General features: G+C 46.8%; 2 protein-coding genes across 9 annotated transcripts in view; both read right to left on the reverse strand.

Moving 5' to 3' along the window:
* AFF4 (AF4/FMR2 family member 4) overlaps window positions 1-2,589 on the reverse strand; it is a 54,987-nt gene extending 52,398 nt beyond the window's left edge. For 6 of the 8 annotated variants that reach the window (XR_003540251.2, XM_027718484.2, XM_027718485.2 and 3 more), the window contains exon 1: window positions 2,290-2,588. The gene's annotated coding sequence lies outside the window, so the exon portion shown is untranslated. Of the gene's footprint in view, window positions 1-2,289 lie in introns of all 8 variants that reach the window. The other 2 variants (XM_027718481.2, XM_039385200.1) reach the window with 1 other exon arrangement.
* A 1,425-nt stretch (window positions 2,590-4,014) lies between these two features.
* ZCCHC10 (zinc finger CCHC-type containing 10) lies at window positions 4,015-15,928 on the reverse strand. The gene is made up of 4 exons (XM_027718663.2): window positions 15,768-15,928; window positions 12,878-13,039; window positions 9,251-9,292; window positions 4,015-5,879 (listed from the first exon to the last, which is right to left on the reverse strand). The coding sequence occupies exons 1-4, from the start codon at window positions 15,923-15,925 to the stop codon at window positions 5,609-5,611; spliced, it is 633 nt and encodes a 210-aa protein (XP_027574464.2). The 5' UTR covers window positions 15,926-15,928; the 3' UTR covers window positions 4,015-5,608.
* Window positions 15,929-18,616: the final 2,688 nt, after the last annotated feature.

Genomic DNA, 18,616 nt, shown 5'->3' on the forward strand with positions numbered 1-18,616 from the left:
AAGTAATATTTTACTGGGGTTTTATCATGTTTTATCAAGTTCAGATAGTTAGAACTGGGAAGAATGCAAAACGTACAAATTACTTTGTTTGGGTTTCTGTGTGGCATCTTGCACAAAACCTCACCCCAGGGGCTCAGTCTCACTCTCTCAATATTTGAGACAAGGAGAAAAGTCATAAAACTTTTATGATGTTTAAAGGAAGTATCAGGGACCTGAGAAAGTTTTGAGACTAGAGTTGAAATTTGCTCTTTTCTTTCACCACTGTTAAAACTGTACTGAAGTCACGGGGGCAGATTCAGGTGTTACAGTATCAGAAATATTTAAAGTTATTACAGAGTATCCAAAGGAGGGACACAAAGATGGTGAAGGGTCTGGCGAGGAAGCTGTAGGAGGAGCAGCTGAGGGCACTTGGCTTCTTGGGCTGGAGGACACTGAGGTCAGACCTCACCAGGGTTTGCAGCTTCCTCACTGGGGCAGTGAAGGCACACCTCCGACCTCTGCTCCGTGTGACCAGTGACAGGACCCAAGGGAGTGGCTGGAGCTGTGTCAGGGCAGGGTTAGGTTGGATATCAGGAAAAGGTTCTTCCTCCAGAGGGTGGTTGGGCACTGAACAGGCTCCCCAGAGAAATGGTCACGGCCCCAAGGCTGACAGAGTTGGGCAACGCTCTTGGAGACAGGGTGGGATTGTTGGGGTGTCCTGTGCAGGGCCAAGAGGTGGATTTGATCCCTGTGGGTCCCATCCAACTCGGGATATTCCATGGTTCTATGACTCTAACCGCTGAACAGAGGAGAGTTTGCTCTCGCACAGAGCTGCAAATACACTGTACAGCAGCCAGGAAATGATAAAAACTGATATTTGTACATTAATAAAGGCAAGATATTGGTAACATTTTTTGTTCCTCACCAACAACACCTGCCCCAGTCCCAGTCCAACCACTGTGTAACTCCAGTGTGACCCCCCCCTTTGCTGAGACTGTCTCACACCTCCCACAACAGCAGCCCAGGAAGTTTAATCACATTTCCCTCATTAGAGAAGACAACAAAATCACAAATCCAGTGCACAAACACTCCCAAAAAGCACTTCACTAGACCTCGTTCTGCAGTAACACCCCCAGGCTGCAAATCCCCTGTGCCAGGGACCTGGGAGAATTCAGGAGTTTTAAAGGAATGTCAACTGGAAATAGACCCAAGAAAAGTTCAGCAGCTGGGAGGGAGCAGGCAATAAGGTGACAAATAAATGCACACACTGGAGCAGAACAAGTTCATTTTAGAGAGTGATGTTGAGAAAGGGCCTGCTCAGTCCCACAGGGACAGGTGGGGGGTCTGATGCCATCACTGGAAACAGGGGAATGTTTAAAGCCACCAAGTCTTCCAAAGAAAATGACCAAAAAAGGCTGTAATAAGGCAAGGAGATGGGATGGTCGTACGGGGTTTCCCACACCTGTCCCTTTCCAGGCTGCCTTTCCATTGTACATCAATTTCCCAGGCTGTACATGAGGTATGGGTACAAACACTCAGTAGTCCCCCAAAATTAAGTTATTTACTTGCTCATGTCAAGAAGAGAATCGAAGTCAGAGCACCGAAAGCACCAACACCTAGGTTACACGTTTCAACACTTTCTTGCTTTGTTTTGTTCACTGGAAAAGGGAAAAGAGTCAGTCCAGGCTCAAGGGATGTCAAGTGACTGCTCTTCTATCACCAAGTACAACACAACCCCCACCAGGGACGAGGCTTTACATAACAACCCTCCACTCACCCGCTCACGGGATGCGATTGTGTCCATAACCCCGAGTCTCCCCTGCCCCGACCTTCGGCAGCACCTGCCCGGACGCACCTCCCGTGACCGCGGCAGCCCCCAGACACCCCCCAGAACCCCTCCAGCCTCTCCCGGTCCCGCCCGCTCCATCCACGGGCCCCGAACCGCGGAGAGCAAAGGGGAAGGAACAAAGCCCTGACGTCAATTACCGGAACAGGCTCAGACCCATCACTGGGCCGGGAGCGCAGCGGCCCCGCCGCAGCGGGACCCCCCGAGCCCCCGTTCCAGGGGTACCCCGGGCTGCGCCCCGCGGGGAAGGGCACGACGGAACCCCCTCGACTCCCCGGGGTGTCACCGCGGGGCTCGAGCGCGGGGAAACCCGCGGCTCCCGGCGGGAGATGCGCCGCGGAGCGGCTGCTCCCACCCCCGGTCCCGCCGGTCCCGCCGGGGGGATCCCGGGAGCGCCTGGGGCTGCGCGGGGCGGGGGCGGCGCTGCCCCGGGGCGGCGGGAGGCCCGGCCCGGCCGCGCTCACCTGCGCGGGCCGCTCCGCTAGGCCCGGACCATCTCCTGGCTGCCGCCACCGGCGAACGAAGAGGCCCGAGGAGCCGCCGGCGAATCCCGGAGCGCCTGGGGCGGGCCCGGCCCGGCGGGGGGGGGCGGCTCACAGCCGGGCGGCGGCTCCGCAGGGGTCCCGGCGGTCCATGGCGGGCCGGGGCCGTGCTGGCGGCTCGCAGGGGTCGGGCAGGGCCGCGGCGCGGGCGGGGCTTTGCTGGGTCGGGCCTGGTCCCGGTCCCGATCCCGATCCCGGTCCCGCCTGGCGCTTCCCGGCGGCCCCCGCGCGCCGCCGCCGCCCCGATCACGTGACACGCGGGGGACCCCACGTGACCTCGGCGGAGCGCGCGCGTAGGAAGGCGGGGCCTCCTGCACGGCCACGCCCCCTCGCGCGCCGGAGGCGGGAGGGTCACGTGGCGCAGCGCGCGCGCGCGGGGAGCGCTCCCGCATGTGCTGGCGCCCCCTGGCGGCGGTCGGAGGGACCGCGGGACCCCCGTGACCGTCCCGGGAACCCCCCGGGACTGGGCGGGATATCGGGAATCAATTCTGCCCTGGGAGGCGGCTGAGGCCCTGGCACAGGTTGCCCAGAGAAGCTGTGGATCCCCCATCCCTGGAAGTGTTCAAGGCCAGGTTGGACGGGACTTGGAGCAACCTGGGATAGTGGAAGGTGTCCCTGCCCACGGCAGGGGGTTGGTCTTAATGACCTTAAAAGGTCCCTCTCAACCCAATACATTCTGGGATTCTCTGATATTCTGGTGTATACACACATCTAGATTAACAAACAAGGCTGTGATGATCCACCTCACACAGAAGCCACATTTCAGTGTCAGTTAAAGGCACAGCTTGGACAAATACCTATTTATAAAGCAAATTAAACCCAGGGGTTAAATCATGTTGAATCATTTCTTTATCAACCAAATCCATTTGATAGTGAAACTCCTATTTATTAAGGACTCTTCCCTAAGAAAATAAATCAAGCCACTAATCCACATGAAACTGTATAATGCACTTTTCCTTGTGAGCACCCAAAACCTGTTTCTGAGTAGCAGATGTTTGGTTTAATAAAGCCCTGGATTCAAAGATTGGGTTGTCTCCCCTTCTCCTGCTCTGCCCTCCGTTCCCAGTGTTTCTCCTTGAAAGGTGATGCCTTTTCCCGAGGCTGTTTTCCTGCCAGGCTGCATCAATTGCTCCTCTCCAATGAGCAATGGCAGCTTTGCCTGGAATTGCAGGGATTAAAAGGGCTGTTCAGAGCTGTGCAGGGCCTGTAACTGCTGAGTTAATGCAGTAATTTCTAGTTAGCAGGGGTTTAATAAAATTAATGATCTTTTGCAGCTTTGGGAGACAGTCCTGAAAGAAGTACCTTTCCCTTGTTAAAAAAAATTGAATCAAAGCATCCAGCAGGAGATCAGGAAACAATCTAGTGGCACATGAACCACAGTAAGGCTCTGGCCAGGCTGGGGGAGTTTACTCTGTAAAATAAGAACAGGTAGAGAGAAAGCAAACAGAAAGGGCAAGTTAAAAAAAATATTGTATATTAAACATTTCTTTAAAAAGACTGAGTAGAGAGAAGGACTTATGGTTGGACAAGTTACTGGGGAGCAGTGCTACCCTTCTGAGGCAATGCAAAAGCAGCTTCAGATGAAACCATCTGCACACAAACACCACAAATACTTTATATATTTGCAGTAATCATCAACTTAGCAACTACTGTTTAATAATTTATTAACTTTTCCCATTAAATGGTACATTCACTCAACAAGACTTAAACAATTTTCTGGTAGTTTTATTTACAGTCTGCAGCTTGTTCTGTAAAACACAGGAGTGGTCACAGAGACACACAACGTACGTGTTTCCAAACATTTAAATAAGTACAGTTTATTCCAAAGTAATTGTACACACTACTTTTCCCCATAAAAATATAAAAAATAGTTTAGTTACTATATTTTACCTAAACCAAGATATTTAAGAATTCTTCCACATGTGATGCCCCCTCCCCAGTAAGAGCACTCCAACAATAACAAATTTAGGAGACTGCATCACAAAATAAAATACTAATACCAACTGCTTCAATCCACCAGAAAAAACAAGTAACTCCCAATCTGCAACCAATCCTTGTTCTGCAGTGTGTTTGGATTCTGCTTCTGTTAGTTTTGTGGGGTTTTTGCACTACTTTGCTTCTCCCGTGGCAGTTCTCAGACATGTACAAAGTGTTACAGACAAAGAGTGATTGATTCTACTGCAGACTGTAATTCACCATGTGCCCAACAGCATGGCCTGGTGATCCTGCATTACACACATTTCTCGGAAAAAATATCAAAAGGGGAACACTTTCCTTTGGGAACTTAATTTCTTTTCTGCTTTTCTTACTGAGCATCCAGTGAAACAGCCTTTTCCCCCATCTCCTTGAAAACAGTGCCCAGTTTTGTTACTATTTCTCTGGTTTACTGACCATATTCTGTATGAGAAGCTGATGGAGTCCTGAAAAACACCCACTCTCAAGCCCTTGTCTCACTGGGATACGTTTAATTTACAAAAAAAGGCACAAGGATGAAACTCCAAAGCAGCACCAGCTCTAATTCACTGCACTGCTGCTTTCTGACAGACTCTGTGTCTCAGAAAACACTACAAATACATGAGCCAAGGACACAGGGAGTGGAAAGCCCAAAGCCTCTGGGCAGGACAAGCACTACATTGATCAGTAACAACTCAACACTAGTTAAATTGGATGCTGCAGTTAAGACTTGACCTGGAAGCATCAGGAAAAGCCATCAGAACACAAGCTCAGCAGCACAGAATCCATTTGTCACCAGCGAGATGGAAGGCCCTGTGTGTGACACATTGTGCATTCAGGTTCAACAATGCCAGAGCTCCACAGCAGCACTGTAAAACTTCTGCTTTTAACAGTTTAGAGGATTTTCTCAATGGAACTGAAGCTGTCATTAAGAGAGGAACAGCACATGATGCACAGCATAATCTGCAATAAAAAGCTCTTGCTTTCTAGCATGTAAACATCCAGGTTACTGGACCTTAGCTCATATAAACAAATCTGATGATAGATTTTTTTTTTTTTAGAACTAAAAAAGTAAAGTCTTCCATAAAAGGATAAACCACAAAAATACTCTTTCAGTAAGTCTCACGTGCCCTTTGATACCTCCCATGTGGTATGAACAACTATGCAAAAAACACTTAAGAAAGTTTTAGCAGTAGAAATGTTGACCATTGAACTGTTTGGCAACTGTGTGCTCCAGACACCTCTGAGTGGTGTCACTCCCTCCACACCAGTCCTGCCCCACTCCAGGCTATTTCTTCTTCTTCTTCTTTGGGGGCTCATCATCAGAGCTGCTGTCACTGCTGCTGCTGCTGCTGCTGGAGGAGCTGGAATCTGAGTCGAACTCTGAAGAGGAGGAAGTGCTACTGGAGGATGGGGAAGATGAGGAAGAAGAGGAGCTCTCATCACTGTCACTGTCATCAGAGGAGGAGGAGGTAGAAGAGTCCTCGCTGTCAGAGGAGGAGTCGCTGGCTGAGCTGTCGCTGCTGCTGCTGCTGCTGGAACTGGTCACACTTTTGGACCTGGGAGAGAACAACCAGCTGAGAACAGCCCTGCCAGCACCCCCACATCACACAGTGTTCTTTCTGCTGTGTTGTAACCCAAAGATCAATTATCTGGCCTGAACATTTCCAATCTCAGACAAATTCCTGTGCCCTCCCCTTTTCCAACCCTGAACGAATGGATCTTGCCCAATACAGCAATGGCAGAGGGACACCACATAATCCAGCAGGACTGCAGAGAGAGGGTAAGTGGGAAAGCTGGCCAGGATCTTGCTCCTAGCAATGACCACAGGCTTTACTGACCTGGCTGCAGGAGAATTCTGAATGTCCTGTACTACGAAAGCCTCGGGGAAAGTTAGCCAAGCTCAGTTCCCTGCTCCCCACTGCAACACAGTGAAGTTCTGGCAGTGTAAGAGTCGGGGGAGGTTTAATCAGTGATTTCACCAAGGTCAGAACTGTTCCCAATGAAAACTGTTCTTAGATTACTCCTGGCAAAAGAACCCAAATTATCTGCCACTACAGGATGCCTATGTTTTCCAGGTAGAGAAGGGGTGGAAACAATCCAAGATACAGACAGAATGATGAACACAGCAAGGAGGATTTCTGTATGCTCTGCACATTTTTTTCCATGTTTAGCCCTTACTGAGGACATTGCTCTCAAGATCAACATCTCTGATTAAGTGAGGCAACATGAATTTCAAGAAAGTACAATTCAATTCTCCCATAGATCTTTCTCCCAACAAAGTGTAATGGCACTGATTCACCTCCCTTCCCAAAGTCAACCAAAGAACATGCAAAACTGTAAATTATAATAATGCAGAATCTCCTTTCCATTAGAAAATTAAAGTAGTATTTTTTATCAGAGGGGTTGTTTAAATACAACTCATGAAATGCCTGTGTTAAGGTTATTAAAGAGAGACTGATTTTTTTAATCATCAGCCATGTCAGCTGGCAAATGTGGGAGTGTGTGTTGAGCTATGAACCACAGAAGTTTTTATAATACATCTGTAATCTGTTATCTCTGTGTGTGCAGACACAACAGCTCTTTATTACAGATAAATCCATAAGGGCTGGTTAAACACTTATTGTCTGGGAAAAACTACTTTTAAGATGAGGAAAACAAAACACACAAAAAAATGGGACAAGTTTCAATCTAACCAGTTCCATTAGATGTGCAGAATCCTTTACATGGGCAGGAATCAGTCAGAGGATCCCCTGAGTGGTAACTCTTAACATCCCTTTCCAGATCACCTCTCACACAATCCACAGCAGCAGTCCAGTGTTTAGGTTATAATCCAAAACCCACTCACACAAACATCAGAATATTGTACTGCTTCTCCTGGAGGAAAGCAATAGCTGCATTTGGGAGAGGAAACAGGCAGGGACTTGTTTTCAGGTGATGCAACATGTAGCCTGTTGGTACTTCCAGGAGGAGGATGGAGATGGCAGCGAGTAAAATTCAAATACAAAATGTAATGTGAAGGAGGTAACGTGAGAATGCAGATGCTGTAGGTTGGTAGATGTAAGATTTTGGGTCTACCACACCACTGTCAAAGTACAGAATTTCTCCAGCAGATAACATTTCTTCTCCTCAAAACAAGTTTCTAAAAGTTAATCTCCTGTGTGATCCTGTGCCCCAGCTGTGGGACAAGTGCTGGTATCACCCAGGCTGTCACTCTGCTCTGCTCCAACCCCCCCAGGGGTTTTAAACCCTCACAGGTGCCACTCACATCCAACCTACAATTCTGGGCACAGTAACAGCTGGGGCCTGAAGAAACAAGTGAATTAGAACACAATTCCACCCTTTAGAGAGGTGTGATCCGATATAAAGTGGGCTTTCCATGGATAACCAAAGCATGGCAGGTGGGAATGCTGAAGGACACGTGCACCTGGAAGGCAGCTCTGTGTCACCTGAGGTCACAAGACTCTGCAGCAGCTGCTTTGCCTGAGCCTGTTTTTCTGGTTGAACCTGGGATCATTTATTACTGTTTATATCAAAACAAACATACTCTGTGTAAAAGGTTCGTGCTCCTACTGCCAGAACCTGAACTTTTGCATAGTTTTATTTTAAATCTGGAACTTATATATCCAGTGGTAACCCTCTGCTGAATTGTTCACATTTAATTCTTCCCATATAATAAAAACATAAACAGCAACCTATCTGAAAAGGAGTTTATATTGATGGATTTGGTGCTTGCATAAAAACAGAAGAATAGCTCAAATCTACAAGAGTTTTAAAATGTCAAGGAAAAAGTGACCAAACCACCCAATCCCCCAAGGACCCTTTTGCTCTGTTCATTTTTGCATTGGTTTGGAGCTCAAATACTCTGAAAATAATTCTGCCAGTAAAGGCTGCAGCATCTGAGAAAGCTGAGACAAGAAGGGGCCTGTGTTACACTGTTTCAAAATTAGTTAATTTATGATCTCACTGGTCCCAAGTAACTCCAACAATAAATGGGCACTACTGGGAAAGGAGCCTTTGATAAAACACACACTGATAGCCAAGCATTCCAATAAAGTCACATTCCACAAGATAACCTGAAATAGAGGCATGTTTTAGACCTGCTGTGCCTTATTCACTGAGTGCCACACAAGGCAACAGGCCTGGTCTTTAAACACCTCCTGAAAACTGGTTTTAGATCAGATTTAGAGAACTGACAACTAAATGAGAAGAGATACTGAGGCTGTTACAGGACAGACATTCCCCCCTGAAGTAAAACTCCCAACACGATCACCAGGAGTGTTACAGCCTCAGTTCTGGCTGTTCCTCTGCTAATAAAGCAAATTTCCAAGCAAACATTAATGCAAAGTCAAGTACAAACAATGTCAAAAGAGTTCTTGGCTCCAACTAGTACTTGGAGTGGGGGAAGGTTTATTTCCTGGATTTTGGTTTGGGATTGAGGTGGTTCTGTTTGGTTTTGGGGTTGGATTTTTGGTTTTAAGGTGCTTTATTTCATTCTCTAGACAAAGCTTCAGAGAGAGAGAGCAAGCTGGCAGGAGGGAATGAAAACAACAAAAGACAGAGCAGGATGAACAGGTGGAACAATGTCAGACCAGAAAACAGTGTGCCAGTATTGCACAACTGTTTCAGAGACACTTGATGGACTTTGAGGCAGAAATACAAACCTTTTTTATCATTAAAGCAAGATCATGCAGAAGTAGGATGATCAGGAGGCAGAAAAGCAGAGAACCAGGAATTTAGAGTTTTTGGATAAGGAGGACTAGAAATTCTCCAAATATCTGTCAGACAAAAGCCTGTAAGAGGCTCAGAGCAGTAAAGCCAACACTTCTTTGCAATGTTGACTTTTCCCACCCCCTCTCAAACTCCTGCTACACCCAGTGCAGGATCCCAGCCAGGATCAGCTGCACCATTTGCCACCCGTCTCACATACCTTTTTTTCTTGGTCTTCTTTTCTGCAGCACTTTCTCCAGCACTAATTAAGGGGGGAAAAATAATGGCTTTGATTAATGTGGTAGGAAAATTAAATAAATAGCAGCACAGTGAGTTTAATATGAGCACACAGCAGTGTTCTGCTGGCAGAGCCATAAGGGCACCAGGCAGCTCTTCTCAGTCCTGAGCAGACCAGAGCAACAACAACTACAAGGCAGGAGAATTAAAAAAAACCCCAGCAATTCACCTCTAATTTTCTGTGTTATGGATGCCTTACTCTCATCTTTGCTTCATTTTATATGGACAACAGCATTTTGAGATGGGAAGGCACAGGAGAGAAGGACACAAAAAATTGTATAGAACTATATTTAGCAATAACTGAATTGATGGAAACAAAGAGTAAAACACTGAATTAGCCTGTAGCTTTCACATTTCTTTTGAGTGCAAAAAGAAACAGAAAAATCTATTTATAGTGATGCTTTCCAGGTATGCCTTTCAGATTCCCATGTGACCATCCAGTCACACAAAGTTTTAGTGGTAAGTGACACAGAAAAAAGTTTCTTTTAACAGAACACTGAGGGAGATGTACTTTTTCAAAGCAGTCTTCACTGCTGGATTCTCTTTTTAAAAAGAAAACAAAATTCCTTCAGTCAAACTTGCCAGTCACGTGCTGTTTTCAATCCACTACAGATACACAGCACATAATTCAACCTGGAATGTACCTGTGTGATTCAAGTATTCCCTCATCATATCCTTACAACACAACGTGCCACTGATCTATGAGGAAGTTGTACATTTTCATGATCCAGGATACCTTTTTTGCTCAACTGAAACTTATTATTAGAAGCCATTTTGAATACATAAAAATGGAAGTGAAAACTGCAAATATATTTCATTCAGGCATTAGAAAACAGTATGTATTGATAAAGACTACAGAAAGGGTAGAAAGAAGAAAGTGTTAAGTGTAACCTGCATTGTATTTTGATAAAAGTTCAATGCTCTTTATAAGCCAGAAAAATGACATTTTTCCAATTTTTTATTTTCACACATACGGTATGGAAACATTATCATCATACAGAGGAGTTTTTCACACTCCCCACACTCTCCTGTGGGCAAGAGGAAGATTCACTGATATTCAAATTCCAACCCAAGTTATAATCCCTCCTATTCAGATTTACATTCCTAAGGCCTTACACCCTCCGAGGGTCATCAGGTGTTCACAGGTAAGATGAGTCACTGTGAGAAACAGAATTAAATCCCAAAGCACCTTTGAGAAGACAGGACCTCACTCAGTGTGTGAGGAACCCGGGCACAGGGCTGTGCCTCCCTCTAGTGTGTAAGGTGTAGGTTACTACAGGAGTTACTCCAGGCCCTGCAGTCAGACCTGCTCTGGGCACTCCCTCGCTCTCCCTGTGGCCCCACCATGCCTTCAGAGCCATAAATCACACTCTGTGTTGGGCTCAGTGCAGTAACATCACTCAGGAATGAGCATTCTCTCACCTTTCCTCCCCTCCCAACTCCTGCCCCCGGCCGGGCAGGCAGTGAGGGTTTTACTGACACCTCCAGAGTGTCCATCAGAATCCTGAGGTCAGCACCAGGCCAACAGAGGGATCCTGGAACAACTATGACATGAGTTCATGCTGAAATAGCTTGGATGTGGTTGTCAGAAGTAAATATTGACCTTATTAGGCTGTGTTTGCCTTCTGGTTAATGATTCCTGCCTGGATCTTTAAAGGTGGTGATACAAGCACTCCAAAGCAGAGCTGTGGGAGACCCAGCTTCTCTGTGACAAGGAAGAACCTTCCAATACAAGTGATATAAAAAGCAAAAGTGTGCCCTAGGAAGCTGTTTTTCCACAAAGGAAAAGCTTCATCCTTGGAAGTGTAACACTGGCACCTAAGGAACAGGATCCCTTATGGCACAGCTAAGGAGCTTATGATTATATAACCCCTGTGAATCCAGCCCAATTTAACCAGGATTAAACACTGCTCCTGCCTAAGGATTAGTCAGTCTTCCATTCACAAGATGACTTTTCACAGCACATGCCCCTCACACTGAGGACTGTTACAGCCCAAAAATCTCCATTTGTGACAGACTGGACAGTCCTGGAATTCCTACATAAAATTATCCCATCCTCAGACTCAAGCACAAGGACTAGGCTTCAAGGAATTTCACCCTCAGTTGACAGTCCTCCAACGTGAACCTGCAGAATTCACCAGCAATGTGGCAGAAAAGAAACAAGGGAAAAACCTGAGTCTCAAACTCTGCCTAAAAACCTCGAGTTTCTGAAGAACCCATCCAAACTCTGTCTCCAAGTGGAGCAAGTTTCAGAGGCCCAAGCACTCCCGATGTCTATCTACAATACTGGGTGACTGTAATTACTTCAGGATTACTCACTGGATCAAAATTAATTTCAAAATCAAACATTTTACGTGGCTCTTATCACAAGCTAATGAGCCTCCACTTCAGTCAGTGTTTCAGGCCTGTGACTCATAATTGCTGCCTGAGCTGCAACAGCTGCCGGAGCCACAGGAGCCCTGTCTGCCAGAGGTACCGCCCTTTTCTCTCCCACTAGGATAACAGCAAAAGGTGGGAATGCTCTCCATAACTCACATCCTGGCAGTGTGATGACCCACAGCCAACACACTGAGCTGGAAGTGGCAGTGACTGAGGGCACATGTCCAAATCCTCAGTAATTCCAGCTGCAAGGGCTGTGAGGGACCTCACAGGGTCCCTCCTTGAGGCTGAGGCAGCACCTCTCCAGCTGCCAAAATCAAACTGCAGTTGCAATGGCAGAGATAACCCTCACACATACAGGAATTTTATGGAAAACTGATGTGTTGCATTGTTTTTCACTCTAGAGCTGCTTGTTAAAACAATTATTAACCTTGGGGGAAGAACAGAAAGTGTACTGAGAGCAAAGCAGAAAGGAAATCACACACCACATGCAGAGTTTCATTTAGATTTCTCTGTTAAGATGCATCTCTCACTTTCTCAGATGTCAAAACAGGAAATAATTATGCAATTCAGTGAGGTGTTGTTACTTTATGCTTGAGAGTTCAAACCACCTGATAACTCCACTCCCATTCATCTGTTTAACCAGTGCAGCTCCCAGGGAGCAGCAGGGGCTGGGCTGGCACAGACACTGTCAGGTCGTGCCCAGAACACCAGGTTTAACTCCACATTCTACCAGCAAACCTGAACAGAAGGGCAAGAGTTGCCTCTTTGTTATAAACACGTTTACAGTCCTCACACCCACCTGCTTGTACCAGCACATAAACATGAAATCAAGTAACCAAGGAATTCAGGAAACTGCTCCATTAAAAAAAGGCTCCAACTGTTTTAACTTTGGCTTAGTGGATTTTTTTTTGTTACAGACAGGCCAAAATGCTTTTAAAGTGTATTTCAGAGGAGCAGGTGTTAATGAGAGACTTAAATTAAATTAATTTAAATGTTATTTTTAATTCTGTGGGACCTGAGTGTACATATTCCACCTAATATGCAAATCATCTCTAACAGTAGGCAAACATCACACAGTCTGGAGGAAAAGATCCCAGAAAATGGTCTGGGACACCATCTTTGCTTTTATTTCATTAATAAACCAGGCATTTCATCCTGCCAATCTTACCTCTGTTGCAGTAATAGTTGTTTTTCTTTCTCTTTCAGGATTTTGGCCAGTTGAGCTGTCCTTGAAGGCCTGTGCAGGTATTTTCTCTTCCCTGTACATTCATATGTCCAATGGCCAAACTCTAAACACTTCTGACATCTCACATGCTGCTTGTTTGCCTCTCTAGAAAAATGCAGAATTGCTTAAGTGACTCAGTCCAAGTCTGTTCAACCTAGTGAAAAATTATTAATTTTTTTATCATGCAGATTTTTAACCGCATCAAGTCATGATTAGACCAGATATTCACAGGTGCTTCAGCTTTTCTCTTAAATCAGGACACAAACAGTAATAATCAGGTACATACAGAATTTAAGCAAACAGATTTTCATTTACTAATACATTTTCACATGGGAACAACTACACTGCATACAATTTGCAGGTGGTTGCAAATAATTGAAATTAGGGTTTAGAACACAGTTAGCGAAAAGCAGCAGCTATATTTCAAAACCCCAGAATTTAACACTCAGACACCAAACTGCCCAATTCTCACAAACAGCCTAGGACTCCCAGAGATGCTCCTGGTTGTACCTTATTTGAATTTACTAAGATTCCTGAAAGCCTGGCAGAAGGTTTATCACAGGAACAATCGGATTCCTGCTCACTTTGTGCACAGTAAATCCAGCCAGACTCCCCTGATTGCCCTGTGCCCCCAAACACCTGCAGTGTCAGTGAGAGTTCACATCCATGTTTCAGTTCTTGCACCGTGTAAAATTCTGTGAGCATTTTTAGAAATCAGGGAAGGGAAAACACTCCTACTTCCACACTCAAGCTCTTAAGCTGCTGTTGGGAAGCTTTGCAAAGCTGTTTTCCCTTCTCCTTTACAAATAAGGAAACTCACACACAGCCAAGGGACTGCTCAAGGTCAGGATCAAAATTAGTTCAGAGCCAGGACTGAACTCAGGACTGTGTCACTCCTTTCAGTGCCCTGTGACTCCTGTCACCTCTTCCCACCTTCTGGTTTTTTTCCAAGCACCAAAATACAAATTTTTCAAGGCCAGCCCATCTAAACTGTCTGTAATTACCAGCCTGGCTGAACTAGGAGGCTTCCAGACTATTCATTAGTGAGAATAAAGTGACAGACCAGCAGTGAGCACTTTTCCTCAAAATGAGCATTGCACTTCTAGGCAAGGTAGGAATTGCTTCTCCCTCAGCTTCAGCCACCTTTTGTGGCAGTTCTTGAAGGGAATCTTGTATTGAATATCCATCACTCGTTCAATGCAGAGGCCATTTGGCTTCATATTCAAGCCTTAGAAATATTCAGCTGAATCAGCACTAAAAAACTAATTAAACCTAAGCCTGCACAGCACAAGGAACTGGGACTGGAGCACGAATCGGAATGTCTGGGAAGGAACAAAACTCAATGGCTTGGAGAGGTTTGTCTTTCTCTTGCACTTCAGGCTCTGCCACAGCAGTTACACAGAAGCTCAGTGATGATCTCCCTCCTCTTCATCGACATAAAACCCCCAAAGTTGATGTTTTTCTCTCTCAAACCAGCCCAGACTTTTGTCCACAGGAACAACGTGGAAGTTTAAAGCAACAACAATATAACTCAGTGTTTCCAGGGCTTTAGTTCTACTCACACGAGTGGAGCAGACAATTCCATGCAAGCTAAAAAGACAAGGATTAAGTCCTAAAACCAATATAAGTAGTGACCAGAACATCAGATCTGCTCACCAGCCACAGATCTGCAAACACCACATCAGCACCAACGAGTTTAACACTAATGAAAAGCACAAAACTGAAGCAAACTTTTAGCAGGGATCAGTGATCCCAACCCTGGAGCAAAGGCCAGCACAGGGACAGCTCAGCACAGACCCACCAAGCACATAAGACATATCAAACCTAAGAAATAAGTCCTTGACTCAAATAAAATAGCAACTGAAAAGAAGTCTTTTTAAGTGAGTCTTTTAAAATCCCAAATTACTTTCCACTAGAAAACAGGAAAGAGATTACTACTAAACCATGGAAAAGGCAGGAGAATGCAGAAACCATCCACATTCTGCCCAAGTAGTGTGATCGGGAAAAAAAACCCCAAAACACAGTCAAAGAACTGAAACATGAGAAATAAATTAATCTAAGGAAAAAACCCAACATCCAAATCTACAAACAACTCCAAAAACAATGTCAGCAGCATGTGGGGGTGGGACACATACACACCTGCTGCACTTCCCAAACAAGCAAAAACATGGTTTTCCTCATTTCAGTGTTTGCAATCAGATCTTTATGGTGCTGACGGGATTATTTGATTGCAATACCTACATCTAGCAAAGCTCGTTTGTGTTTTGGGGGTATTTTTTGCGGTTTTTTCCATTCTGTAAATGTACCACAACACGAAGCTGGACATCACTTTTTTCTTAGTTGGGCTGTCGAGCGCCTGCGACGCGGTTCAGTAACCGCCCGCACCACGAGACGCTCCTCGCTGTCCTGAGCGCACGGCTCCCGCTCCCTGGGCGCCGTTTCCCAGCGCCGGCTCCGAGCGCCAAAATCCAAGAACTTCCTCTCCTTCCCCACCCGCCGCTCTCGCTCCCACCGTTTATGGAACCACGGAACACGCCGAGCCGGGCAGGACGCACAGAGATTCTCGAGCCCAGCGCCGGGCCCACAGGACACCCCAATGCCATCGTCTCGTAGTCACCGCGGCTCACCCCAGCATTTTGGGGGGGGTTTCCCCTCCGCCGAGCAGCGCCCTCCCGGGACACAGCGCGTCGGTAAGAGGGACCTGAGCGCCGGGGAAGGGCTCGGCCCCGCGGCCCCGCAGCTCTGCGGCCCCGCGGCCCCGCAGCCCCGCAGCTCTGCAGCCCCGTCCTCGCCCGGCACGGCCCCCCTAGACCCGTCCCCCGGCCCCACTCACGCCTGTCTGCGAGCGATCAGCCGGTGCATGGGCGTCGCCATCTTAGCGCCCGGGCCGGAAGTGAGCGCGCCGCGAGGTGTGCCGGGAAGTGTGGCGGGCGCGGTGCGTGCCGGGACAGGCCGCTGGCCACCGCCCGCTGGGGAAGCAGCGGCCGCCATAGAGAGCAGGTCCTCCGGCGGCCAGAGCGGCTGCGCCCGCGGGACTGCGCTCCCCAGCGCCCCCTGCCGCGCCCGCGCTGTCATTGCATCTGTGTTCAACTTCACAAACGGGCAATGGTTCATTTATTTCACTAAATGCCCATTTATTGCCTCTCACTTATGGCAGTGCCTATGGCAGGATAGTTCTATATTAATACTGAAAATGGTGGGATATAAAGTGTTTCCAGGATAGCAATAGGATATTAAGTACTTCCAGGATACTAATAGGAGGAGTAATCACAATTCAGCATTAAAAAATGCTTTCTTGGTGATTTCTGTCACAAAATTTCAGATATCCTTTTAAAACTGATCCCGTGAGAGAACAATGAGTTTTGATAAAGCCAATACACGAAGCCACATTCCTTGTGGCTCTTCCTTGGCTGCCCTGCTCGTTCCAGCTGGCACAGATTCCCAAGGAGCTGCCTGCCGGGTGTCAGAAAGCTCCCGCTGCTCCTCCTCTTCTTTGTCGTGCCAAAATCTCTCCTACCCTGCCAGAGACATGAGGAGATGATGTGAGAGACAGAAATACTGCTGCTGGAATAGCTGGGGGCTGCAGCCCTGGCCGATGGATGGACGAAAGATTGGCCTTACAATTCCCAGATCCATCTGAACTGTATTTCCTAATGGAAGTTGCTATCTCACCTACAGAGCTTTCCTTAAAACCGGCCAGCTTAAAAACATTAAAATCCAAATGCTTCTCTTCATCACAAAGCAAACCTAGAACAGCCAAGTGAAATGAGCACTCGCTGCAGTGAACCTGAGCACGGACACGGTCCCTGCTGGGCCCTGACAAGTGCCATGAAGAGGAAAACTCCCATTTCCTGCCGGAGCATGGCCTGGACACCATTTCTGTGATGGTTTTCCCACGTTGTGATGGTGATTTCAGGGACCAGCCTCATCACAGCATGTTTTAGCACATCAGAGGAGGGAACACCAGGTGAGATCCCATCTGTTGGGATATTTCAGATGACTTGCTTATGAGAATCAGAAATATGGGAATCCCTTCCTAGGCAAAAAATAAAGCAACATAAGCTCAAAATCTTTATGTTTCTCTGTCTCTTAACTTCCCAAGCAAGATGGGTTCCCTCATTCCCTCTTCTGCACATTTTCCTCGCAGCAAAAATTGCTGAACACAGTTTTCATGTGTTCATTGCTGGCATGATGTTTGTGTGGTAGAAAGGGTCTCGTCTTCCAGCAGAGTCACAAAAAGGATTTGTTTCAACTACTCAACAGATAAGGAAATATCTGGGGGTAAAAAAAGTATTTATAATATATCTAAACTTAATGCCAGTATGGATGTCAGTCTGTTCTAGTAAAATCAATGCAGACACTCAATATTTGTATCAGTAACTAAGAGCAGACCCAGCTCTATGTTTTAGAATTCCAGGCTTGCATAATTCCAGACTCCATTGGTATCCACCATATAAACAGACAGTTAAAGGATGGTACAGCTGAAAGAAAAAAGATAGAACTGGTTTGAATTGTTCCTTCACATGAAGGAACCTTCTGGAGCCTCAAATCAGAATAGTCTTCATTAGGTCAGCTATTGTCAAAGTTCACTGAAAGGGACAATGCATCCCAAAAATCTATAATCTATACGGACACTCAACCACGGTTCCCTTCAAAATAAAAAGTAAAAAACAGGCTTTGTTATTAGAATGCATGAAAATGAACTAAATTGATGAGCTGTGAGGTGAGGATGAACTCCCCTGTCCAAGAGGGGGGAGTGTTGCTATGAGACTGTTATCCTGTGTGCCCTTAGCCAGTGCCTGCTGGGGACTGTTCCCTGCACCAGCCTAGAAATCTCTGCCCTATTTTTGGATTCTCAGCTCACATTTTGGCAAACACTGAGCACGTCCCTGTGTCACCAGATCCCAGATGTCTCCCAGTGGAGCGTGAAGCACGTCGACGAAGCGGGGACGTCACCCGGGTGTGCGGTTTGTGGGATCTCACATCATTAGCTGTGTCAGTGGAATGGATGACGTGGATCCAGAACAAATTCCGATGTTTTCCTCTCCTGGGCAGAGCGCCAGCAGCCTGGTGCACTCAAAGGAGCCTCAGCAGCAGGCAGAGGGCACAGGATGGGGCAGCGCTCCCAACCCACACAGGGTGAGAGGGGAAGGCTTCACCCACACCATGTGTGGGCACAGCACACAAAATTCCGGAACTTTTAGGAGGCTTGTGGATAGTCTGGGTGGAGAAAATCTGGGCTGAGCTCCTGTCCACAGGGTTTCACCCATCCGGGATGGGCTCATGGCCCAGCTCCCAGTCCATGAGCAGCACAAGCACTGGCCCCATGGAAAAGGGCATGGCAAGGACAGACTGTGGCCTCAATCCTCCCTCTATTAGGATCTGTATGTTTTGGGATGACAGAGCTCAAAGTTACCCAGCAGGTACTCCTGCTGCTTCCAGTTATGTGGGAACTGTTTCACAGAATCCCATCTCTACACTTGGGCTGAGCCGTATTTAACAGTTTTCTTCCCCCAGCTCTCCTTAGCAGACTTTCCAGAGCTGGATTGCTCCAATTGCTCCAGGATCCCCTTGCTTTCTGGTTTAATTTATGGGTGATCAGTTGGTTTATCCATTTGTTGTTAGCTATTCCTTGATTTAATTACTTATTGCCATCCCCACGTGCTTACTTTCCACCCCCTG

Source organism: Pipra filicauda, unplaced genomic scaffold (genome assembly GCF_003945595.2).
Source record: "Pipra filicauda isolate LSUMZ 115617 unplaced genomic scaffold, ASM394559v2 scaffold3_size10097308_pilon, whole genome shotgun sequence".
In the NCBI taxonomy this organism is placed as follows: domain Eukaryota; kingdom Metazoa; phylum Chordata; class Aves; order Passeriformes; family Pipridae; genus Pipra; species Pipra filicauda.

Bases quoted from the DNA above. Each gene is read 5' to 3' on its own strand.
- ZCCHC10 (XM_027718663.2), bottom strand. From the start codon at position 15,925: ATGGCGGCCGCTGCTTCCCCAGCGGGCGGTGGCCAGCGGCCTGTCCCG. The intron at 13,040-15,767 runs GTGAGTGGGGCC...GCATTTTTCTAG, and splicing joins CTGATCGCTCGCAGACAGGC to AGAGGCAAACAAGCAGCATG. The intron at 5,880-9,250 runs GTATGTGAGACG...GTTCTCTCCCAG, and splicing joins AAGAAGACCAAGAAAAAAAG to GTCCAAAAGTGTGACCAGTT.